Below are 25,897 nucleotides of genomic sequence, written 5' to 3' on the forward strand. Positions count from 1 at the left end.
ATTACATCAGTTAGTATCAGCATTAAAAAAATTCAGATAAACGTCCTTTTTTTTTTCTTTTTTGGAGTTTTAATGTTTCAACGCCATGAATTCACCTTTATCCTCACATTGACAACACAAGATTATGCTCCATCCCATCATTTGCTCTGCAAAACACAACAGACATGCATACAGTTTTAACTGCTTATCCCCCCGCCCTCACTCCCACCCACCCCAATCAATGAACATTCAAGGCCAAAGGATACAATATATCAACCATAGTGGTGCATCAATAAACGGTACGTTTCCAACCAAGATTCTCCAAACCAGTGAGGTCTCCCTGGTTTCCCCATCCCGGTTGAAAACTGAGGACAAATTTTACTTCCAGAGAGAGAGGGAGAGATTCTTTTACTCGCTCTCGAATTCTTCTGATGACTCAGTGTCTGAGTTTGAGAATGTAACAGATTTCTATTATTCAAATATCACAAACGCAAAGCACAGGATGAGAACGGAAGAAGAAAAAAAGAGAAATATCCCTGTTTGAGCAGACAGGTGAGTGGTGGTTCAGAAAATGTCTTCTGCTGCTTCCCGAGACCCACTTCCACTCCCAAAATGGAGCAATCAGGTCAGCGCCGGTTAATAAATGTTCCCTTTGATACAATGCGGCCACAATCACTGAAATTGATGGATCTCCTGTGCAGCAAACACCTTGTACTACAGCAGGTCTGCACACGGGACCTGTTAGTACTTCTTCACCCAGGAAAACATGTATCCATGATGCTTTCTCCTTTAGAACACAGTCAATGATAATGAAAAGACACGGACGTACATTTTATACCCTTGTTACACTTTGGATGCTTTATACAATAGTGCTGAACTTAAGACCTGCTTTTTCATGCTAGATCATATATATATATATATATATATGTAAATGTGTAAATACATATAGTGTGTGTGTTTGTGTATGCATGTCGATGTGCAAAGGTGTGTGCGTACGTGTGGTGGAACCTGCACCACACCAACAGTGACGAGGCTCAAGTATGGCTTGTGTCAGACATTGTGGTGTGCTGCCAGCCACAAGAAGAGCTTCTGTACATTTAGGGCCAGAGATGGAAACACAAACAGGAAGGTACAGGAAACTATATTCCATTCTGGCACCTGATCTGAATCACATTATTAGTCCCAACATCATGAAGTATGATTATAAAAACAAACAACTCAGGAAAAATTACATCAAAGCTAAAATTCGCCTAGCGAATGTGCTGCAGCGGCAGCTAGAAACGGATGAATGCTAACCAGCAAAATTCAGGTTACGCACGACATCGGAATAAAAATGGATGCAATTCATGTTGGTTTGTTGGAGCAGACAGCAGCTGTTGGAGTCAACTTTTATCAAAGCATCAAGCTCCAATGGTCTCAACTTTAGCCCCGCTTCTGACTGAAGGCTAAAACATTTAATATGTTGTTTCAATTCTCAAAGACACAGGCGTCCCTCTCAAGAGGCAGCTGATCAGTTTCCAGCAAAGTTTAGCAAAGAAAATAAAGAAAAAAATGGCTCTCTCCAAAAATTAAAACATTTACAGGCGTTTACATGACAACTACAATGCATGATTTTCTGATTTATTTTAGACGTTTAATTCTGAATCTGAACCATTTTCCCAGGGTGGAAAGATTATACAACACAACTTCACTTTTTCAAATCACAAAATACATTAGTTGCTCAAATATGTCCTTATGCTTTGGACAAATGTCTTAGCAAGTTCTGGCTAAATATTCTGACTGAATATTTGCAAAACTTCAAATTTAATTAGTTTGTCTGCTCCAAGCTGTCAGCTGTGGATGAAAGGAAATTCACTGGGGTGTAGAAGCTGCTGAAACACCAGTATCAATGTCCAGTGAAGCGAGTTTAATATCAGGGAGGACTGAGAGGCAGCAGAGCAAGAAAGAACTGCTCCAAAACCTGAAGTCTGCAGTTGGCCACAAAGTCAAACCAAAGGTTTTATGGAGAAACGATTTATGCTCAGAGGAGACAATGAGAAGATACAAGTATGTTGGTGAGGCTTTCAAACACAAAACTATTTAACCAAAAAAGGGTGGTGGCAGCATCATGCTGAGAGGTCAATTCTGTCGGCAGCAGTACAGGAACAATAAAAAAAGAGATTAAGGACTGCCTCCAAATTATTCAACTCAAACCAACAGATACATGACTGGGTTTTCAACAGGAACGATGATCCCAAATATAAATAGAAACTGGTTTTTAAGTTGATAAAGCAGACCAACATCAAGCTTTTGGAATATGTTGGAACTAAGTCTCAGTGAAAACCTACTGGACTATCTTTAAAAGCTGGATCTGTGTTTAGATATTCAGGCAGGATTCTGTCACAAACATGTTAAAGTTTCCTAAACCCTGTGTGGCTTGCCTTCGACTTACTATGAGACATATATCCAAATATCAGTAAGGATGTATTTAAAGTTTGTGTCGATTAAAGAAAATCCAAAATAAATGCAAATCTATTCCCCAAGTTCTTTTTTTTTTAAAGAAAAAAAGTGACAAAGTTGCATTTTGTTCCATTCTACCCAATAAACAAGAACATTAAATAACTCACACATCATTATAAATTCAGTTGCCATCACCTTTTAAACACAGCAACCACTCTGCTGCGTCACCTCATTGAGGTCTAATGAGGTGCTACGTTCTTTACCGCTTCTTGTTCAGAAGCAGCCACTTCCTGGAGTGTCTGCAAACATCTCTTTAAATCTTTCGGCGCGCCCTCTCTGGGTTTACATGATTAAATGACAGGGCAGACTTGCACTTAAAAACCGAGGAAATCAATTTTTTTTTTTCTTTTTTTCTGAATGGGAAATCTAATTTATTCCCTGAAACTTGTTTCTGCTACTTAGTGGAAAGTTTAGGACTGGAAAAGACATGGAAGTTGGCCTTTTGAGAATTAATAATGAGGGAAAGTATGAGACACTCTGCAGCCATGCAAGCTGTGAAAAGATTTCAGGCTACAACAAGAGGACTGGAGACAGATCACCCCAAACCACACATTAAGTAGGTTAGTGTTAGCTGGAGAAAAACTTGGGAATGCCCTGGCAGTCAGATTAATGTTCATTAAAAAGGTAAACAAGTAATGGAGGGGGGAGGGGTACATGCTTGATCAGTATTTGTCCACTGGAAAGAGAACTAGTCAAACTGTGGAGGTATTCTTCATTATACACAAATTACATGATTAAAAAACAAAAAAGAAACAAAAAGAAACATCAATATTGATGTCCTCATTAGCCTTCCACTACTCTAGGTTTCCAAGTCATCAGGATGTCCTTCATTTCTACACACATTCAGTCACGCATACCAATGTGTGCACACAGATCCAGAGAAGTTTGAACACACACACACAATCACCCCATACTCACCAACACCACTTCAGACTTACATCTGTGTGCCTTTGTGGACAAAAAATCTTTCACTTATCAATCGAATTAAGTCGACGTGTTTTGAAGCTGCAATTCCAGGTCGTCCTACGACACTGCAGCTCTGAAATGACTTCGTCTGTTCTGTAGTGTTTCACCAACACTGTACAAATGTATAAAGCTAATGACGTTTTAAAAAATTTTTGTCACCTTTAAAAACAGGAAACACAACGTAGGTCGTGTTTGTGTTGAACCTGTAGGTGTGCTGCTTTAAAGACACACAGATGTGACCAAAATCATTCACGCGTTCATTGCAAACATGCTTCCACACGCACATACACAGTGTCATAGATACAAACACGTAGAGGCTGCTTGTTTCTCAGGCGTGCTGCGCAGCCAGGTCCTGGTTGATGAAACGCCGTAGCCTCTCCAAGTACTGACTGTAAAGCTCGATGTCGTTGTGGCCGGCCCCCTCCACCCACAGGGGCTCGACGGCCTTGGGACAGCGCTCGAACAGGGCGAGGCCATGGGAGAAGTCGATCACCTCGTCTTCTGTACCGTGAATGATGAGCACTGGAGATGGGATCTTTGAAACCTTCTCGATGCTGGAAGAGATTTATGCATTACTGCTCTAAGGTGCTATGCACATTTCAGCCACATTTTAATGCAAGTAGGGTAATTTTGCACATACAATGAGTCTTGCATTACATGTGTAATGCGATATACTCGTAATTTCGAGTATATCGGATTACGTCTGTAAGAATTTTTGTGGATTCTTCTCCAGTCAAAAAAAGACTTGAGTATAAAAATCACCAAGAAATGGTTCTTGATATGCATCAAGAAATTGCATATATTACCCATGCAATATATGCAAGGGTAAAAATACAGGTAAAGAAAAAATAATTAAACAAATCCAGTCAGCGTTCATTTTCTAAAGACATCTATTCAAATACAACCTTGTTTCCAAAAGACTGTTTTGGAGCCCCAATGGGTAAAACCAATCTATCTTCTACATTTAATTAAAAACAAACAATACCAGCCTTGTTGCAGGGTTTTTTTGTCCCAGGATGTTACATCATCTCTAACAACATTCACCACATGCTTAAATTAATATACATTTAACAGTTTTTCTTAAAGAGGACGTGCACAGAATAAAAACGTGTAGCTTTTTTGAGTCTGATAGAACACAATAGTTTCATTAAAAGTCATTACTAAATTCCTAAAATATGAAAAAGCATACCATTTCCTTTAGTTTTTATGTCATATTTTTGAAAGAAAGGGGAAAAAAAAGAATAAACCGAAAGTTGATTTCAATCCGACAAATCAAAAATAGCTAACTTTGAGTTTTCCTCCTTCAGTAAAAGCGTCGACACCAAAGAGTGTTGTTTCAGTCTGCTGCCTCGTTTTCACTGAGCAGTACGACACGAGTCGATGTTAGTAGAACATTACTAGCAATAAGCATAAAGAAAAAGTTCTGTTTACTTTCTGACTCACTGGTCAATGCTGTTAATCATTTCTGGTAATTCTTAGTGCACTTCTACTTATGAGCATGCTGTACTTTAAATGCTTTTTGCTTCACTACTAAAAAATGTAAAATGATTTTTTTTTGACAAAAAAAAAAAATCTTAACTGATTTTTAAAATAATTTAACAGTTTCTATCTGGACTAGAGCAATTAGTTTACTTTGACAACAGGACGCCAAAGACGCCGTTAAGCCTGAAAGGAATCTTCCCAACTTGATATAGATTTTAGCTATTGTTGCTTTTTGAAATTTTATTCATGAGTTGCTTTCTTTGGAAATTTCACATTTATGCCTGAGGTGAGGAACTTACTTGGGGAACGCATCAAAGCAGTAAGTTTTCTTTGTGTCAGGGAAGGCCACCCTCATGCCAGAGGTGAGAGGAGAATGAAGGACCACTGCAGCGCACTCGAACCTTGATGCTAAATCTACTGTGGGCACTGTGCCAATGCTCTGTCCATACAGGATGATATTTTCAGGGCTGATGCCATACCTGTAAAACAAGCCAATAAATTACAGAACAAAACAGAAAAAAGACCCGAACAACACTTTTTTTGAATAATGTGGTCAACAAATACTTTTCCAAGTACCAGGGATGAACAAGTTTTGCAATTTAAAGTCATATTACAACCAACAGACAACAATAGAGCACATAACACCAGTTTTAAAGTCCCTACACTGGCTCCCTGTAGCTCAAAGAATAGACTTTAAAATACTGTTGTTAGTTTACAAATCACTGAACGGCTTAGCACCACAATACATTAAAGATCTGCTATTGTTGTATCAACCTTCCAGACCTCTTCTGGTTCTGGTCTGCTCTGCATCCCCAGAACCAGAACCAGAACCAAACAAGGAGAAGCAGCTTTCAGCATCTATGCATCACAAATTTGGAACAAACTTCCAGAAAACTGTAAAACAGCTGAAACACTGACTTCTTTTAAATCTCAACTAAAAACCCACTTGTTTAGAATTGTATTTGAAATGTAATCAATTACAAATTTATTGACGGAACTTGACTTAATGCTTTGTTTTGATTATTGATTCTATGTTGCATTGTGTTTCTGTGTTTGTAATGATGTAAAGCACTTTGAAATGCCTTGCTGCTGAAATGTGCTATACAAATAAAATTTGATTGATTGATTGAACACAGTGTGTGATGAGTGTGTTAAAGTGATTCACATAATAAATTGCCACAAGTGATAAACGCAACAAACTATTCCTCCCAACAGTTAATTGTGATATTACCTTTTAAAGTCTTGATTTGAACTGAGATTTTAAAGGGAAAATTACTACTACACTTAATTATGCTTTCCAATTTGACCTTTAAAGCTGTATGTCATGTTAAATTTACAAAATTTTTTCTAAAATAAAAATATTTGTTGAGTCATACATTTGGATATTCAATTTTGAAACTAGGATAAGGTCCCAAGTGCTTTATAATATCGTTTTTGTTTAATATAGTAGTTAGAAATGCAAAGATTGAGCTTTTCAAGCCAATATTGATTTCTAATTCTTTTAGGCCTGAACTGCCAACAACTCTGACTGATTTTTTTTTTCTTTTTCAAAAATATATGACACAGAATAGAGTCAACTGGAATTTAAAGTTCAGCGGATGTTCCTTTTGTATCACCAAATGGGATTTAGGAAAATCCAGTACAAATAGAATAAGCTGTGAACTTAACCCTATCTCAATTTTTCATTCTTTATTTATTTGCTTTTATATTTTATCTACAGACCTCACAAAATAAATGTGGTTACTCAATATTCACAATTCATACTGAACTGTGACATCACTGCATCATTTTATTGGTTTTTTTTTATATTTGTACTTTTTAGTAGTTGTACTTGTGTACTAGCGTATTGAGATTGTAAGGCAGAAACTTGTGTGAATAAATTTCACATAAGAATTTAATTTTTTTTCTCATAACTTCTTTACAAGGGAAAGTGTATTTATTATTCCATACATATATGTAGTTATTGCTGTTCAAATAACAGCAGTGATGGGCTTAGTATCACAGCCTCATCAGGCAGGTATTTCTAACAATAACATACTGAACTCTGGCTATTAATATCTCTATAATAGTGTGGTGCACTGACAGTTAATTGGATCTAAATTACTAATTTTATTCGGGTCTTAAGAAATTACTCATAATTATACATAGCCAAAACTATACTCCTATTGTACAACAAAACTATGAATATCTTATAATAAAGAGTTACTGCAACTGGTAACTGGTTACCAGTGAGTCACTGTTGGAAAAAAAAATAAAATCAAATAAAAAAGAGCCAGTAGGGGTTAAAATTTTATCCACCAGCTAAATTAAAACAAATCTTGCCTCCTTACCGAGAGCGCAGGGCGTGCCACGCAGCATCGATGTCTGCGTAAAGGTTCTTCTCAGATGGCTTGCCGGTACTAACACCATAGCCTGAGTAGTCGTAGGAGAAGATGTTGCAGTTGATGCGGGTGCCTAAGCCAATGTAGAAGCTGCTCATCTGACCCAGGTCTACGGCGTTGCCATGTGAGAACAACACTGTGAACCTGAGAGACAGACAGGGAAGAGAAGAATGTAAGGAAGTGAAATGCTAAGACTGGAAACTCAAACCTGAAATTCGGTGTATAATGGTGTATAATTTGGTGATGGCTTGCTAACAAGTTTATGAAGCGTAAATCTGAGCATTGTCAGTCTCACAGTGGAGATTCATGTCTCACCTGGCATTGGGAGCACAGCGTATGTACATGCATCCAACCCTATTCCCTCGGCTAGATCTGGTCAGGAACACGTCGGTCACATCCAGTTCTCTCTGTGAATACTGGAACTCGGCTCTTTCTGTGAGGTGCAACTTCCACCTGCCTTCGGGCCCACTGATACTGCTGCTGGTGGTGGCAGCACCGCCACTACTGCCGCCGCCGCCTCCTCCTCCTCCTCCACTACCACCGCCACCTCCTCCACCGCCTCCTCTGTCTGATCCACTGGCATTACCCAGCCGCGAACGCAGTCCCGGCGCTCCGAGTGACGGGGGAGCAGCTCCAGAGTTGGCGGCAGACACGGTTGTTGCTCCAGATCCAGGATCTGGGTCGGGGAGCAAAGCATAAGTGGGCTCTGGAGGGAGAAACGCCAGTTTGGCTGCAATGCGGCTGGGACAGGGGGGGCAGCAAAAGAGGCAGCATAGCTCTCGTATGGACAGGCCGTTCATCTTCTGGCACAAATCTGAAGAGCAGAGACAGCGAATTAGCAAAAATATTAAAACATATGAAAAACAAAATGATTTAAAACTAGTTCACACGTTTTTTGACTGACATTTGAAAATTTCTTCTTGACACTTGTATAACATTTACCATTGTCTGTATAAGAAGCTAAATAAGCAGTTGCTTTAGTATTCACATAAAATTGAGTTTCATTTGCATAGCAATGAATGCAACTCCAGGGCATGCAGTGAATGACCTTACATGGAGAAGTTTAAATAAAATGGGTCCAAGGAATGACCCCAGAGGAACTCCACTGAGCAATACTGGGACTTAGCATTACCTTTACAAACATGTTCTATTTTGTCTGTAAGATTGGCTCAATATTTGTGAGTCCAACTGAGTGATGTGGGATGACTCAAAAAGAATGCTTCAAAATATTTTCAAATATTTTGTTTTGAGTCTTTAAAACAATGTATTTGTATTCAATAAAAACAAATCTGAATCAGTTCATTTAGAATAAGTGAAGGAAAAACAGATGATTAGAGCACTGAAAAGAGAAAAGAGCAGGAAAAGCCACAAGAAAAGACAACAATAAAAAGATGGCTACTCGCTTTACTCAAAGTGCAACAAAAGCTCACCACTGAATGCCAATTAATTCTAACTTGACAGACGTGTAAAAACATCTGCCTATATCTGTATCTGGGAAGGAGTGCGGAGATAGAAAATATGGAAATAATTTTATAGCTTATTTCTTCTCCAGATCAAGAATCCAGCGTACAAATGACCAAATTATAAGTAAATAATTTGTTTAATTTGCACCTTTAGACACAAGTCCAGGACTAACAATGAGTCAACTGTTTAAAAGCCGGTGCCTGTTGGCAATCAAAAAGCTGATAAGTCTAATCGATTAAGTTGCAAAGAGTTGTTTGCTTAAAAAAAATGACACATTTACAAAATATGTTGTTTGAAAGAAGTAATTTAACACAGAAGCAAGATATCAGTTACTCAGAATATGGGGTAACAAATATCTGAAGCATAAAATAGCAACATTGTAAACATAGTTTTGATGTTTAAGGTGGAAAAGACAAGCCTAAAAATACAAAAAATAATTTAGCAAATGACTTTACATTAATTTTTAAATATGTACCCAAACAAATATTATTCTGGATAATCTGATCATCTCAGTCCAACAAAGTATTAATCTGAGAAAGCAAGATGTTTTTAGTCTGGTATAGAGGCGTATAAAGATATACAGTCAGCTAAGTTAAACAAAAGAGCAGCACTATTATTCTTGATAGGATTTTGGACTCTCACAAATGCATTAACACGATTAACAGCTTCTGCAAATGTTTGCTCTGCAGAAAAGGGAGACTACAGCAAAAGAAGAGCAATCTAAACTAATGTTGATCACTGTAGATGTTGCAACAACGATTGACAACTTTGGATTTGCTCTGAAGTCTAAAGCCCGGCTCTGCTGACACCTTTGGAGACAGGACTTACTAAAATCCCAGTTCACATTCAGACTAGTGGTACACAACATTATAAACCATTCAGGTCTGGAGGGTCCTGAGGATATTAGAAATGTAATGTATTGTTGACATGAAAAATGTCTTACGGGAATAAATATTTGGGTTTATCATGATAACAGTAAATTCCAATTAATAGTCTGAAAACCCCAAAAGTTGACAGTGCTATCAAAATAGGTGGTTGTTTAAAATGTTGGCTACAGGAGAGTATCAATTAATGTGAAAATATTACTGATGCAATTATTGTGTGCAGTGTAGTGATAAAAGTCACTTCTCTTCATGCAACAGGTCTCCTGGAAAGCCATTTTGAAATGGGATTCCAGTATTTTTTGGGTTTGTGGGGCTCCGAGTGCAGAAACGTGGAGTTACAGCTACACAGTGGCCTAAAAAAATAAACTAGAAAGAGGTTCTAAATACTACATTGTATTTTTGTTATTTAAAAAAAAGATGCCACAAAATTGGGTGATAAGATTTCAAATCCATGTCGCCAATCGATAATCCATGTTAAGTGTGATGAAGCATAAGAGTTCCTAAACTGGATTAAAAATGCACAACTCCTCCATGGTGACTGGTAGTAGCAGCGTACCATGAGACATTGGTAAGTACATCGATTAGTAATCAAAATATGAAGCAGCCTTGTGCTAAGGCAAGGGCTACTAGCCAGGATCATCTAACCAACCAATGGCAACAAAGCATCAATACTAAAACATACAAAAAGCCATATAATGCATAGCTCCAAGGAGAAATAAGTAAACACACCTCCAAATTGCACCAATTATCAGGTTGCTTTAACACGGCAAGAGGTTGTGAGCTGTTCAGGTTCAAATGCAAAATGTATTCACCATGTTGTCAAAGAGAAGCTCTAGCATCAATTTACCAATCGGATGGGGTTTTGCAACAAAGCGGGGAACGAATGCTTCCTGCCACAATAATGTTGGGTTATAAAGATTTGTAGGAATCCTGTGATTTTCATATAACCTGTATTAACCTAGGGTAAAGGAGGGAACTTCAATTATAAAAATCCAAACTCTGGCTGGAAGTAAGTGTTCAGAATCATCATTATTCCACATTTTCTGATAAATAATAAAGTAAATAAACTTTACTTTACTAAACTTTACCATAACCCCTTATGGAAAAACTTTAAATCTAAAATGAATAGTTTTTTGCAACAGCACAAAACTCTCGTTATTCCAAATAAATTGAATTTATGTTTGTTTGCACATGATCGACAAAACACAGGATTTGATAAAAGGCAATATCTCACGATAATTATTTTCACTGATCTGATTCTTTATAGCTCTGTCAAATATGCACACCAGTGTGTACAGATACACTGGTGCTTCCAATAACACATCTGTAGAGAAATTTGGCATGTTGTCATCTGACCCACCAGAAAAGCAGCCTACCTCAATGGCACATTTATTACCGAGTATGAAATATTAGTAATAACCACGTTGACACGTGATGTCACAAGATATTGGACAATAGCGAGGAGAGAGGGAGATGGAGAAAGGCTTTTTATTAGACTTTATTGATTTAACACATGATCCCTGACAACATTTAGAAGTCAAAATGCTTTTCTCACACCTTCTCAGTCTCACACTTTTCCCATTTAGTGACACAGAACTGTTTTATTATGCTCATTATCTAATGTTTGCTTAGCAATACTTAATGAATTACAGACTATAACACATTAATCACTGCAAATGGGGAAAAAGACAAATGAACTAAATTTAGTTTAATGAGCATAAAATAAATTCTAGATGCAAATATTTGTGAATGAAATTACATTTTTTAAATAACAGTTGTCTTAATTATTTGTTCTGTTTTCCTGATTAGTGACCGTCCTGTGGAGGCTACAAAGCCACACAAGTAATGAATTTCTATAAAACAAAATTAACTATTTGGGTTCATTTGAGTCAGCCATTAAAAAACCCAAGAGGAGGATGAGATGTAGCATCATTTTAGACGTCAATCTTAACTACTTGGCTCTTTTGCATATTTGTCTTAAAGACAAAATAAAATATCTGGATTTATTTGAGTTCAACAAAATCACAACCTCGAGGTTCTCCGTTGATGAATGTCACAGCAAATGGAATCGGAGTGTCGACCACAGCTCCTGCGCGCTCACGTTTCACCCACATTCCTGCCCATATTTACTCATGACCTGGTCAGAATCAAATTAGACATCAACTAGCTACAGTAAGACCTGACATGAAGAAGGGGGCTAAACATAGTGGTGGTGGTGAGGTGGTCTGGACTGCTTTGCTGCTTCGGGACCGGACGGTTGACCTTAATTACAGCCATGAATTCTTCTCTCCAGAAAACAACAGTTGTCTTTATTATTTGACGGTCAGGCCATAATTAATGACACTCAGCTCAAACACAACTGGGGTTTGCAGCAGGACAATGGCCTGAAACGCATCAGAGTGGACCAAAACTCCTTGTCAATGTCTGTGGCCAAACTAATGACGTTCCAAGGTACGGATCCAAGTTATTTAAATGGCCAGCATTTACCCACTGCATCGGACCAGAACAGAGCAGAGGGGATTTCAATATTTTTGGTCCAATAGGAGTGACAGATGGATAGAGAGATCCACCAATGCTGACCAAGCGCTTTTCCGAATAAACAAACATGCACACAAAATTCTGACCAATCACACAATAATTTCACCTGCAGAGGGCGGCGATACATTCGTCAGGAGAGTTGTGACAAGAAGGGGTGGACGACACAAGGCTGAGAACAAAATTATGAGATTTTCATCAAGAAGCTGCAACAATGAAGGCTGATTCTGACACGTTGGCCCAACCATGCTGGGCCTTTTAGTGAAGGAATTTGCCAACGCAAAGTCTCTGTCTGGTACTTTAATAAAATAAAAGCCATGTGTATACTTGAGCCGTACAGTTTAATGAAAACATTTTGGATTACATGCCTTATGTTATTATTGTAATAGTGCCCTCCTTAATTCACTCATCATTGGTGTGTGTCTTTCAATGGAGTTGACGTATTTTGTTAGGATCAAATATTGTCAACTATCACAAGTTTCTACAGGACAGCCTTTTGTTTGTAAAGATATAACTGCCTTAACGCAAAGCTGCAGTCTTCAATGGACTTCCAATGTGCTGCCGCTAAAAGTTTCTTTATGCAAAGCAGTTTGTTTTAGTGTTAATGCTACCTTACTTACCGTCTGTTTTGATACACCTGTAGGTAGATCAGCGTGTAGCATATTTATATTTAGCATTTCAAAGCTGTTTTACTCCTTAATGCTTTGCTTTAGATTATGTCAACTTTAATAAAGGCAAAGATGTTTTTTTTCTTTTAAACATTACTCCTTTCACCAGTATAAGAAAAGAGGGCGTCAAAAGTTTCTCAGAAGAAAACAATCACCCGATTTTGATATTTTAATCTAAATATTAAAGGTTAGGCTGGAGAAGAGTCTGAAGTTTAATCTCACAAAAGTAATTAGATTTTTAGAAGTTGCAATGCATTAGAACAGGGCATTGTCTTTAACGTTTTACAAAGGTAACACCTAAATCACATAGTATTGGGTGACATTATTTGTTTTGAAACGAAACAAGTAAGCATTGTTAAAATGTTAGAATGCCATTTTTTACTAAGTTCCCATCCTGCAAATGTAATACAATTTAGAAACGCCACATTATCATTCTCAATATAGAGCAGCAACAAAAATATAACTGACATCTATGTTCCAGTGTTGTAAATTGAGAAAAAAAAAAGTGTTCTAAACTATAAGATTACACAAAAAAGAACTAAAGAAAAATAAGTTAGGGAGGAATTGATCCAACACCAGAATGTAGGCGGCAGTGATTTAAGAGGCACATGTTGCCTGCCAAGAAATTAGTACACTAAGATAAATAAAATGTCCAAACCAAAAAATTATTTGTGTTTGCTCCTTTTGCTCAGATATGCAACCATATTCACTTATATGGTTTTTGTACTTTTAAGAATCCTTATATATCATTTGCAATCAATTTTGTCATCACAGTTATTAATATAGCAAGGGGTTTGTTGTTGAAATTTTGGTCTGAAAATCTCATGCTATATTTTTCTGAAAAAGGGTGGATATTTTTTTTTTTTTTTTAAACAAACCCAATAGTCTTTAAAGCAGAGGTAACAAAGTCCAGTACCAATCCAGCAACTTTTAGATGCATCCCTTCTCCAGCACACCTGAATCAAATTAACTGCTGGTTAACAGATCTCTGCAGATCTAAATGAATCCTGGTCAGGGATTTCAGGCAGAGATTCATCTGCTCTAAGAGTCAACATTTCCTAAATAAACCAGTCCACCACTCAAGCATATGCTATAGTGGCCTGTGCAAGGTCCAATTTTCAAAGTCCAAGGTCCATCTTCATTTTGAGCATTTATTTATAATGTTTAGATTATTTTAAAAAAACATAAAAGCAGGATGCATTTTATGTTGAGAAAAATATTTTCTGTTGCTGTTTTTAATAATAAGTCTGAACGTTTTACATATTTCAGTGTCCTCAGGGAGACATAAATTACTCAAGAATTTTAACTTTTAAAACAACCTTAACCTTTCAACCTACACAAACGATCATATTATTAATAAAATAAATGTTTTAAAAATATTTGTCCAGATTAAATGACTTGTTTTGCCTTACTATTTTTTTGAAAAGGTTACCAACATACCTACTTTGATAAATGGCACACATACCTGTATTTAGAAATCCTTTTTTGTTGAAGTTAACTGGAAAAGCTCTGCACCAACGTCTTACAGTCTCTTCGGTGAGCCAGCCAGATCCTAGTGAAAGTAAAATGATTAGTTGAAATTGAACAGTGTACTACATACAAACAATCAGACAACCTTCACCTTCTTGTATTCCAGTCTAATTTTATAGTAATCTATATGCTTAAAAACCCTTAAAATCACAGACCAAACAGGTGAATTTATTTTAAAGTACTCGATATAACAAGGATTACTTCTAAGAATACTCCGATGAAAGCAAATTGTTGGTCACTAAGAACAATAGGCAATAAATTGCATGACATCGGATGCTTTTGACAAGGGTAAACAGGGATAATACTCACAGCACTATCTCAGCAAAAACACACTCACTGGCATGCTAATGAAACCTGCTTTAAACATGATATAAAGCGTTAAATTTAGTCCGTAATATTAGGACATACAGGCGAGGAGAAATCCAACCCGATAGAAGTCAAAGTGATCACCAGAACCTCTGTGTTTAGCAGCCAAATCCATCCATCACTACCGCTAGCAGGTTGTCCAGCTAGCGGCGGCTGCGGCTGCGGCTGCTGCTGCTAGCTCGTTAGGTTGGCCGTCTGAAAGCGACCTACTTACCGATTCACAGCAGGACGATAGGCGGGATGGAGAGGCCCTATATGTACTCAGAAGCAGCGTAGGACTACGAAAATCCTTCTTGTGTCTTGACATGGATGGACTTACTCAAGTGTACCAACCAGTTGTCGGTGGCAAGCTAGCTGAAATTCATGGCTACCAGATTTTTTTTTTTTTTTTTTTTTTTTACTACTGCCCGACTTCATCCGGAAGTGACGTACGAGCGTCAAATCCTCATTCAACCAGGCAACAAAGCTACATATTAAAACTTAACTAAACTAAATAGGAATATATTGTAAATATTTTTCATATATATTGTTTACAGAGAAGAAGAAGAAACATCAAATGTCCTCTTTTTTTTTTTTTTTTTTTTTCTCTGATGCAGTTTAGCGCTGTTTACCCTTTATGGACAAATATCATTCCAAAGCAATACAAACCGGGCTCTGTGACTTTCATTATGTACTAAAAGATGTACACGGGAATAGACGCTTCCCAGATTGCATGAGTAATGGGGAATGGGCAATGTGACTCGCCACTCCAGGCATCTTTTTGAGGTAGTACAGCACTTAAGTGGGGTTGATATTGTGTGCAAAATGTAAGTTTTGTGTATGCAAAGCGTATGTTTTGTAAAAAAAAAAAAAAAAACATGTACATGAAGATATTATAACTGGTTAATGATATATGACTTAAAACGTTTAGCTTGTTGCTAGATAAAAGAGGTATGTTGCTGTTTTTGAATTAATCTACAACCTATTTGACCATAGGCGTAACTTCCCGAAGGACTGGAAGCCTATAGGCGTAACTGGCCAACTTTGGCCTGACTGGGACAGTCCCCACCAATATTTCCTTCTTTTTTTTCTATATGTGCCTGTATCTATGTGCGGACAGTAACTCGGCAGCAGCTGCACGTTTGTATTCAACCCATTAACAGCCAGTTAACGCTTTGTAAAACGTAAAATGGCAAGTCCGCTCATTAGTAGATTGGACATCATGTGACTGCTTTACATGCGCTATTGTTTTACATTCAGTCAGGAATATCAGTGGTGGGAAAATGACACAATCAAGCAAAGAATCTGAAAAGGGGACGCAAAGTTTTGATATTAATTGTCAAGTCTACGACAGCAAGATAACAAGGTCCAAAGGGATCACATTTCACAGGTCAGTAAAAAGGTTTGATTAAAAAAAAATATATATATAAAGAAAGTGAGGAGTAGGTTAGCTATGCTAGCTTAACGTTTATCACCTTAACATGTGCTATTGCTGCCAGTTGGGAGTATTTCGGTTCAATTAACACAAAAATAAGGCGACCTACATTTTCTGACAGATAATCAGGAGACCAGGTGTTTAAGTTAGCTAATCAACCACCGTGAGTGTTCCTTCCTATTGATCCCAAAATGAAAATTCAAAAACATAAATCTGCAACGGACAGAATGTTCTGTTTGGTGTTTTTACTTTTTTTGTGTTGGAAATGTTTTTTTTTTTTTTTAGTTTTGATTCCTGATGCACTTGAACGTAATCTTTGCTCTGTGCTCCTTGGGTTGTTTATTGGTTGCCCTGGCAACGAGTCACGCACTGTGACTAACGTGAAGCTCACCCACTGAGACAGAAAAATAATACAGCCACCCGTTTCTCTACATTGTCCCAGAACATCATTGCATCATTTGTTCGTAGAACGTGGCGATATTCAGAGCAGTCATCAAATAGGATGAAATATTTCATAAAGCACAGGAGCCAAAGTTTGTTAAATTTTAAACCATGGCTTCTACAGCCACAATTAAATTAAATTAAATTATTGGTCAATACAAAAAGAGAAATTCGCTTTGTTCTCTCTTGTATCTTTACAGAACTGACAGAAACCAAACTATTTATAGATTTATATGCAGAGAGAATATATACTTTTACATATCCAAACATCAGCTTTAAGCCACATTTTATAGAATCCAGTGACATTGATGGTCACTCTACCAACTGCCCCAACCAAACCCAAATCATTTTTTGGGCTCTTTATTATTTGCTGTATTAAAGCAAATAGATTCAGCAAATACAGACTTATTCCATAAATTTGAATATGACTGAAAAGTTTCTTTGTTAGTAATTCCATCACCATGTGAAAGACATTATATAGATTAATTAGATTACGTCCATTTTAACATATTCAGATTCCGTAGTATGTTTAATACCTGCTAAAAAGTTATTTTTGAAAGGTAATATTAATCTGACAAGCCTGATCAGGACATATATCCTATTTTATTGAATAAGATTGTAAGGCATTCACATGTAAGTTTTGGCATTATTCTTAGCACTAAAAAAAGAAAAGGTCTTCCAGTAGCTGGGTGCACTCCTCATCCCCACCAACTTGCAACACAAAGTTACACCCTTGTTTTTGACTATCTCATGAGCCTGTTTTAGTGTGTCAAGTACATGTCAACCCCTGAACAAACAAAACAAAAAAGACCTTGTGAAGATGTCGGCTGAAGCTTTCAGTAGATTGTCACTGTCCAATCCATTACACCAAAGGAACATAAAAAAAAAGCCTAATTACAGTTTGCAAATACACATCGAGACAAAGACCGCCATGTTTGGCAGACAAGTGTGTTAAGAACAACAAAGTCGATATTTGGGAGTGGCAATTAATCCAATTCAGTTTATTTATATGATGGCATTTCACAACAAATGTTATCTGAAGGCACTTTAGAACAAAATCAGTTTGTACAAATAAAGTATATTATTATAGTTGTTAAAAGATTCTCTTTTTCATAAAGAGATTGCTGATTGCATGAATCTAGTAAGGTGGCATTATTACCTTTACAGCTATCGGTGAAGCTGGGCATTCATGTGGCAACAGTGGAAAGGAGAATTTCCTTTTAACGGAAAGAGTTACACTGGATCACGAATGTCAGTTACATGGAAAAGTTTTGAGCAAAGCTGCAGAGGTGTTTGCAAGCAAGACAGGCTTAAAAACCTGATTCCTTTACATCAGTTCTATCAATATGAATGGGACAAAGTTCCAGTAAAATCAAGAATATTTTACGCTGTCCAGGTTCATATTGAAGTGATTGCGACTGACCAGAACTGTTGATCATTTGACAACTTAAAGTTTGAATGAAGCAAAGATGCTTCAACTGCAGCACCTCCTGTTTGTTTTCACACAAGCTCTTACAATCTTGTGTTATTACAGATGTCCAGTTTATTACAAACTTTCTCTATTCAGAAATGATTTTTATTCAGTTCTAGAGCTTAACCATTATACATTTACAATACAAGTTGTCTTTAGGGAGTAAAACATTCTGTTTTTCATTTCATTGTACACTCTGTTGTTGACATGGGCAAGACATCCGATCGCCAGACCCTGAGTTTCAGACCCCAAAATGGGAACACACACAAAAAAATGGCTGAGGGAAATTAAGTTATTGACAAAAAAAAATGTTAATAAAATCTTAAAAAGTCAAGAGTGTATTTATACAGCTTCTTCCCAACCTCTGTAACACAGATTGCAACAGAATATCCTTCTGGACAGTTTAAATTACAGCAGCATTTAACTTCAGGAAGTATTTTTGTATTGAATCACACTAACTTCTGTCAGGATACTTGAACCATTTTGGCCCAATTATTCAATTTAAAAGACGATTCTACCAATTACACCATATTCAAAAATTTATGAAATTTCTCATGAATCTCAGGATAACTTCTACTTCTGAGGCTTTCCATGTACAGCATGGAAATGGAGCTGAATCATATATTAAAACTGCACATTCAGACATGAGAAACTACTGTGAAAGGAATGGCAAAGTTCAAAACCATGCAAAAAAGAGAAAGTAATGTGTTTCTGTAAAATGGTCCAAATAAAAATGATCCAATATTGATAGCACTGCAACACAGATTTAGGACACTAAAATAATAGAGTGAATATTTAATTTAAGGTGAAATATTATTACACAAGAAGAATCACCATATCTTTAATCAGTACTAATTAGGAATTACACTAATCATCTGCCTACTTTCGCAGATTACTACTTTCTCTAAGGACAATCTGCTATACGTTGATTGCATTTAAGAAACTGATAATAGTTTAAAAATGAATCTTATTTTTTCTTACCACTTCCAACATCATGTGTGCCTCTTTTCCCAAAGTTCTCAGACTATCACATAAAGAACCATTGTGTGCTTTGTGCTCATGATCATCAGCCACTCCTCTGCACTGTCATCTGGTAAATGTAGGACTTCAAAAGTGGGAAGTGCAATAGTTTTGTCCCTTCTGTCTTTTATTGACTCTGTTTGCATTGATCCTAACATGTCTGTCTGAGTGCATCCACTTCTTTAAGCAAGTCAAAGTTCATGCAGTTGGTTGAGGGGTTTTTTTAATGCAGTGTCGCTTATGTCTTGCCGTTGCACTCTCTGCTGTATCATTGTGGGGCACATGCTGTTTTATTTGGGCTTATTTAATATATTTTTAGTCTTGTTTAATTGTTTGACTTCCTGTAACATTCCTTTTTTTTTTTTTTTTTTTTTGCAGCCACTTCTAAAAAGCTCTAACCATGCCCATTTATGGAGCCAGAACAATTAATCAAGTGCTCCAATCCTAAATATGTGTTGCCCCAATCCACAGTGAGGAAGATAAGGAAGGAGATTTGAATAAACTTTAAAGTTCAGGGAAATGCAACGCGTCATTTTTTAGCGAGAGAATATGGTACTATTGCAGAAATATTGTTAAAGTTCCCTAATCTGAGGGCACTGTGTATTCTTTTCCTTTGTACCTAAGAGCAATCATATGACTGTGTTCATAACAAGTCTCCCAATGTTGTCTTGAGGAATAAGAAAGATTTTTGGAAAATATAACAGCAAAATACAATTAAATGAGATAAATATGCCTCCTCTGTTAACAGAGACCATAGTTATTTGCTTTTCGGTTAAGCTTTTAGCTGTATATTGAAAATTAATATTTTTGACATGCCGTAAAGAAACTTTATTTGCCCGCTCCCATATTTTAAGAAAAAAATTCGTAATTTCCAGCTAGCAGGGCTGCAAAGTTCACATCAAAGTTTAAGCTTTCCAACTGCAGATAAGATAACTTGAGGGCATATCAATAACTTTTGTTTATAATCTTGAAAATTTAGACACATCAAATCTGAGCTGCATTATTCTAAGCTAAAACAGGAACATTTGATGAAAGTTTGTTTCTTTCCCCAATTTTAGCCATGAGGTGTTTGAGGAGTTTTTGTGTCATTTTAGCTCATTTGAATGGGAATAAAAGGAAATTGTACTTCTTTGTTACAATTTACAAAAAATAAAAATGTATATTTTTTTTAATTGTTCATTAATAAGACTTGAATTTCCCAGCTTTGTTCAAGTTGAGATTTATGTGGAACATTTAATGTTGTTTGCTGCTGTGAGTGGTGGGTGGGGGCAATCAGAGGGGCTGTTAACATTCATGCATGCAAATTTATCAGTAACTAAAACCTACGGCTCATTATCGTAGCGATCCAGATCCGGGGTGCCTTTATTTCGACATGCATTTGTTTGTTTAAGCCCTGGTTTAAACAGCGTCCATCTGTGTTCTGTCGTTCAAGACAATAAACCTAATCTGTCACGTTTATTACGCTTTTGACAAGATGCGGATTATTTATAGGGCTGTAAATTGGCTTTCCAAAAATGTTTCCTGTTAATAAATGCATTATTGATTTTCCCCTTGAAGCTTTTATTTTAGCCCTTTACCTCACTTTTGTTAATATTATCAAACTCAATAACAGCTTACCACGAAATGTGTGTTAGAGAGCGAGAGATGAGGAGCGAGAGAGGAAGAGAGAGAGAGAGAGAGAGAGGGTGCTCCTCCATTCATCATTGATCCACTGCAGGACTCTGTTTCAGGGGGTGTGAATTATGGGCCCCTGTTGTCACCGTGCCTGCTCTGCGCTGGACATTTCACCTCGCCACTGTAAATTTACAAAGGGGATTACATTCTGCTGACCAGTGATTTCAAAGCCGTACCCGGCGCTGGTCCCTCCCTGCATGACAGAGGACTTCATTGCGGGGTTTGGTGGTTTTATTTTATATATATATATATAAGGGTCTGGAACAAGGCTGCCGGGAAAGAAAACGGATCTGGACTACAGACACAGTCAGTAAGTCGCTGTTTACGCATTGAAGAAAGAAGAAAAAAAAGACTCTTACTCTCTAGAGAGAGAGTGCGGGGAGAAAAGACAAACAAAACGATTTGTAGTTGCCTGGGCGTTTTGAACGCGCTCCGTATGAACGGTGATGCCTCGGCGACGCGCCGGAGTCGTAGAGGGAAGAGGCAGGTGAGGTGCGGCTGAGGAGCGTTATTCCAGAGAGCCTTGGATACCAGGAGAGCTGCTGCAGCCGTCACCCTTTTCTCCACTGAGGGAAACAAGAACGACAGAGAGGGCGGGTTGGCACCTGCTCCAGCCTCCCCATACCTGGCCATCTGGTGCGGTGAGTGTGCCAAATGGTGGGATTGAGAGACGCTTAGACGAGGAGGACGGGGTGGTAGGTGGGCAGGGGGCGGGGGGTGATCAGGTGTAAGTGCGCAGTTTTTATTAGTGCCAAAGCGATGGTGCATTTTAATAATCTCCAAGTAAACAAATAGGTCCGTCTCCGGCACCGTCTGGACCCTGATGGGTTCGAGTTGGTCTTTGTGTCTGCTGCAAGTTTGCTGTGATATTAACATATTTTGTGCACGCCTTTGTTGCACGTCGTTGGCTCTTTCACGTGTTGCACACTGACTGTAACTGTGGGCTTTTGTAATATTTTTGTCATGCAAAATAGGATTATAGAGATGAGCACCGAGCCTGATCACAAATCCTATTTGGATCATAATTCCCCTTTGGATCATGTGTCTTGATCTAAATGAGCCTCGTCACCTTCATGTGTTATGTTTTATTGTCCCGGGTATTGTCCTGGGTAAATTGATGACGTCTTATAAAGTGCATGGTCAAGGTTTTATGTTAACAACAGAAAAGGTCAGATGTGATGATTTGGAAGCCATAAAGGCAATTGATTATGTCATTAGTCACACACAGCACAGCAGAGGGGTAGGGCAGGCAGCAGAAATCCACGGGATAAATCATAGTGAAAATAAATTTGAATAAATGAGTCAAGATACATTTTAAGTTATTGAAAAACGGCCCCCCTAAGGTCTACACCTACATATTCAGAGAAATTGGGAGAGGAGTGGTTGTTTTTAAGCTAGAGTCGATGTGGCTCACCACCCAGGGAACCAGGGTCTCAGGGGCGCCATGAGTTTATATGAATTTATTTAGCACCAACTCACAGCAAATGTAATCTCAAGGCACTTTACATGACAAACACATCCAATCTCTATGTGGAAATAAATAATCAAAACAACTGCATGTATTCAAATTACAAACTATAATACTATGCTGCGGAAACAGATTCATACTGCCAGTTGCTAATATATTGCCTTCATAAAAGAAGCCCATTTAAATGCATCAAGTCCTTTATGCTACTGGCTTTGCAGTAATCAGTCATACTCAGCAATCACACGGTGACATCTCAAAGGACTGACTCTCTTGTAACTGGAAGAAGCCCCCAGCAGAACCTGGCTCAGTGCTAGGGGCCATCTGCCACCACCAACTGGGATTTTTGACGGGACAAAGAAGACATGCAGCAGCTTTGGTCTAGGAATACCTTCTACATTTACTAGAAGTTAACAGAAGAAGTTGTCCTAGTTTGTTCTTCTGTGAGAGAAACACAGCTAAACAGAAAAGCTCTGAGGCTGTAGCATTCACGGGAGGTAAAAGCTGTACGCTGTTCCTCCCTTAATCTGTTATTTGGACCTCTTAACGAGTTTTCCGTTCTGTATTTGCATGTACAGTCGATGGGGATTTAGTGTCGTGCACGCGGAAGCCGGCTTGGCTGAAGGTGGTATCTGATTCTCTGGACTGCTGCTGATCATCTAATCGAGACTGGTCAAACCTGAACCGGACTGTTTCAGTGTGACCTGAGATTCTTTGAGACATTGTTTGAGAAAACATTTTTAAAAAAGCAACATAACATCATGGTACCACCACTGTACTTCACAGTAGACATGAGGTTTTCAAGCTTCTCTTGTTCTCCAAGTTCACCAGCGGCCATTGTGGGCAAACACTTGAATTTTAGTTTCTACACACCACAGGAGATGTTTCTCAGGGTTTTTGCCCCTGAATGCATTTACAAACTGTGAGCTGGGCTTCTATGCTGCATTTTCAGTAATGACATCTTTCTCTTTGAGTGGGTTTCAGCACATGTTAGAATGAGACTCATTTCACATGTCATTCTGTTCATAAATGGTTTTCTTTTTTCGCAGAATAACCTTTGTTTCAGGAAGAAATGTGTTTTCACTTGGTTACATTTGGGTGCTGTGGGGTGTCTTGCCTAGGTCCCCTTTCATATAAGAGCTGCCTCTGCAGTCGAGAGTAATTTGAATTATGCTCATTGTCCAAAATGTCTTACAGCTACAATAACTAAATTGCCTGTAGTCACCCACACGCTCCCTACTTCTCTGGTCTGGGTGAAATGCTCACATTCAGCTCTTACTGAAGTGATTTCGTTGTTACTCTGTATGGATATTTTCTTCCTACAACTTTGTCTTTTATACTAAAAGCCATTGAGTTCAACAGCGGGATCGTAACAGCTCCCAGCTGCTGCGGTTCATGTTTGTGTTACTGTTGATATTCAATAAAAAAAATAAAAAAAAAGAAATGTCTGGCATCGCGAAATAAAAGGGAGCGGGAGGGAGGGAGGAGACGGGGAGACAGAAACACAGACAGACAGATCGAGCGTACAAAGGATAAAGTGTGGCAGAGAGCGACCACGGCGTGCAGGCCACACAGGGATCGGCAGAGAATGTAAAAATACAGAAAAAGAAATGATGGCGCAGAAAGCCCTGAGCGAACCAGCACCGAGGGAGAGGGGCTGCAGGCAGCCGTCTGAGCGGCTGTGAATGGTTTCCCTGTTGCCCACACAGACAGCCACACAGACAGCCGTGCGAGCAGGTGCTAAGCCCACCACACAGCGGCCACAGGGAACAACAGGTGCAGCCCCTGTTTCCTTCGGTCCCTCGTTTTGAAAGTGCAGCTAACACCCAAACATACCGCTAGAAACGCCCACATACCAGGCTGAAGGAAAACAAAGAGAAAATTCAGCTTATGTATCCAAGGCCTGGATCTAAAATCTGAATTAGGAAAATAATGTCACAAACTTGGAACTATCGAGCCGCGGCGCTTGCAGGGTGAAGCAATCTCAGGTTGAGACAAATACCCACAGGGACATTATTGAATTGTATTGATCCTTTAGGTTCTCCGTTCAATCTTCGAACAGGGCCATCTCGGGTCTTGGCTAGAAAAAAAAATCTCATCGGACTGTGGGGTAATTCAGCCCAGAGAGTAAATAAACAGTAGATTAGTATGTCGAAACCAAAGTCTTGGGAATGCTTCCATAAATGTACAGGACAGCAGTCTGAGATCTTCAGTGTTTGAAATAGAGTGAAACAAGCAAAAGGCGCTGGAAGGTTACCTAACACCCTCACAGCTCTCTCTGTCAGGAGAAACAAATTGCCTTACTTTATCAGAGGTATACAGAAAGAAAAAGTCTGACACTGGAATTGTGACACTGCGTGAATGCAGGCTCTGCTAAAGCAGTGCTTCTCTAATTGAGCTGAATTCTGCTTTATTTCTGACCCCGAAGATATTTTTACAATGATAAACTTTTTATACTTTTTTTCACCCATATTTTGTAGTTAAAGGAGCTCTGACTTGTTATGAAGAAAAGAAATGTAGTAAGAAAAAAAACAGCAAGATTTCAGAGTTGAATTTAGCTGCCTCTACAGTTGAACTCAGACTTAGAGACTGGAGCCCAATCAGCAGGGCAGAACCCAGAGAAGAACTTATGTTCCTCCAAATCAAAAAGAATCACTTCAAATATCTGGGGCATCTGATCGGGATGCCTCAAAACCTCCAGATCCTGATGACAATGTATATTTCTTTTCTGACCTGGGAACATTTTGGGAACAATGAAAAATGAAATGAAGAGTTTTGCAAGGGAAAGGGATGTTTGAGTTTCCCTTCTGAGTCTGTTACCCTGACGACACACTAGCGTTTGCACACCTATGTGGTATAGGTTATGATAGGTTCTATCATATTGTCTCAAACAAAAACAGTATCAGTGTCCCTTATAAGCACGAGCAGCTCCCTCTCCCTCCCCCCTCCATCAATTGCTGCACACTGCAGGTCAGCTTTCAGTGAAAATGTTATTGCTTTTTTCCCTTACTTACAAGAAAGACAAATCTGTCTTTTTCCAGTGGAAAAAACAATTAAAGTCATTGTTCAGAGACTGCACTGCTCATCATGTATTGCAGTATTAAGTTGGCTATGGGAGCAAATAGTCCAATTAATTATCTAGTTAAAAGCAGCTTATTATGCGTTTGTTACTTTATAAAAAGCAAAACAACAAACATGTAAGATATCATGCACAAATGCTTCAGTTTGCAAATTAAATATTAATGCAGTCACATTCAGTGAATCTAAAATGCGTACCGACGAGTCAAATTTGTCAGATTGAAAGCACTTTTTGAGAAAAACACACCGTCAGCCGGTAATAAATATACGTTTCACTTATCCCACGTATCAGCTTTATTTGTGTTTTATTATGGTCTGATGTAATATTCTAATTTTAAATGTCTTGTTTCATTATCTATAAATGGAAAAATCATCATACTTAACAAAAATGAAGGCTTTCAAACTTCCACCTGTGTGTAATTAATCTATATATCATGCTTCATGTAAGTAGTATTTTACCTCAAGGTTGTCATAACATGAAAATATCATAAGACTCATTATTAATGCGTACTGTTACAGTACTTAAATTTACTTTAAGTTACTTTCAGCATGCCTCCACACCCACACTAAATGTAATCAT

The 25,897-nt window shown here is 38.1% G+C and overlaps 2 protein-coding genes across 3 annotated transcripts in view; one reads left to right on the top strand and one right to left on the bottom strand.

The window, feature by feature from the left end:
* Window positions 1-16: 16 nt before the first annotated feature.
* On the bottom strand, window positions 17-19,096 carry abhd17aa (abhydrolase domain containing 17A, depalmitoylase a). Of its 2 annotated transcripts, none has more exons than XM_028020587.1 (6): window positions 19,062-19,096; window positions 14,324-14,410; window positions 7,623-8,121; window positions 7,257-7,451; window positions 5,226-5,405; window positions 17-3,998 (listed from the first exon to the last, which is right to left on the bottom strand). In XM_028020587.1, the coding sequence occupies exons 3-6, from the start codon at window positions 8,105-8,107 to the stop codon at window positions 3,773-3,775; spliced, it is 1,086 nt and encodes a 361-aa protein (XP_027876388.1). In that variant the 5' UTR covers window positions 8,108-8,121; window positions 14,324-14,410; window positions 19,062-19,096; the 3' UTR covers window positions 17-3,772. The 2 variants fall into 2 exon arrangements, with proteins under 2 accessions (XP_027876388.1, XP_027876387.1); XM_028020586.1 differs by lacking the exon at window positions 19,062-19,096 and adding an exon at window positions 14,969-15,156.
* A 1,697-nt stretch (window positions 19,097-20,793) lies between these two features.
* Window positions 20,794-25,897, top strand: part of LOC114146816 (semaphorin-6B-like) — a 39,774-nt gene continuing 34,670 nt past the window's right edge. Inside the window, exon 1 of the mRNA XM_028021210.1 lies at window positions 20,794-21,415. The gene's annotated coding sequence lies outside the window, so the exon portion shown is untranslated. The remainder of the gene's footprint in view (window positions 21,416-25,897) is intronic.

This window comes from Xiphophorus couchianus, chromosome 6 (assembly GCF_001444195.1).
Source record: "Xiphophorus couchianus chromosome 6, X_couchianus-1.0, whole genome shotgun sequence".
NCBI lineage: Eukaryota > Metazoa > Chordata > Actinopteri > Cyprinodontiformes > Poeciliidae > Xiphophorus > Xiphophorus couchianus.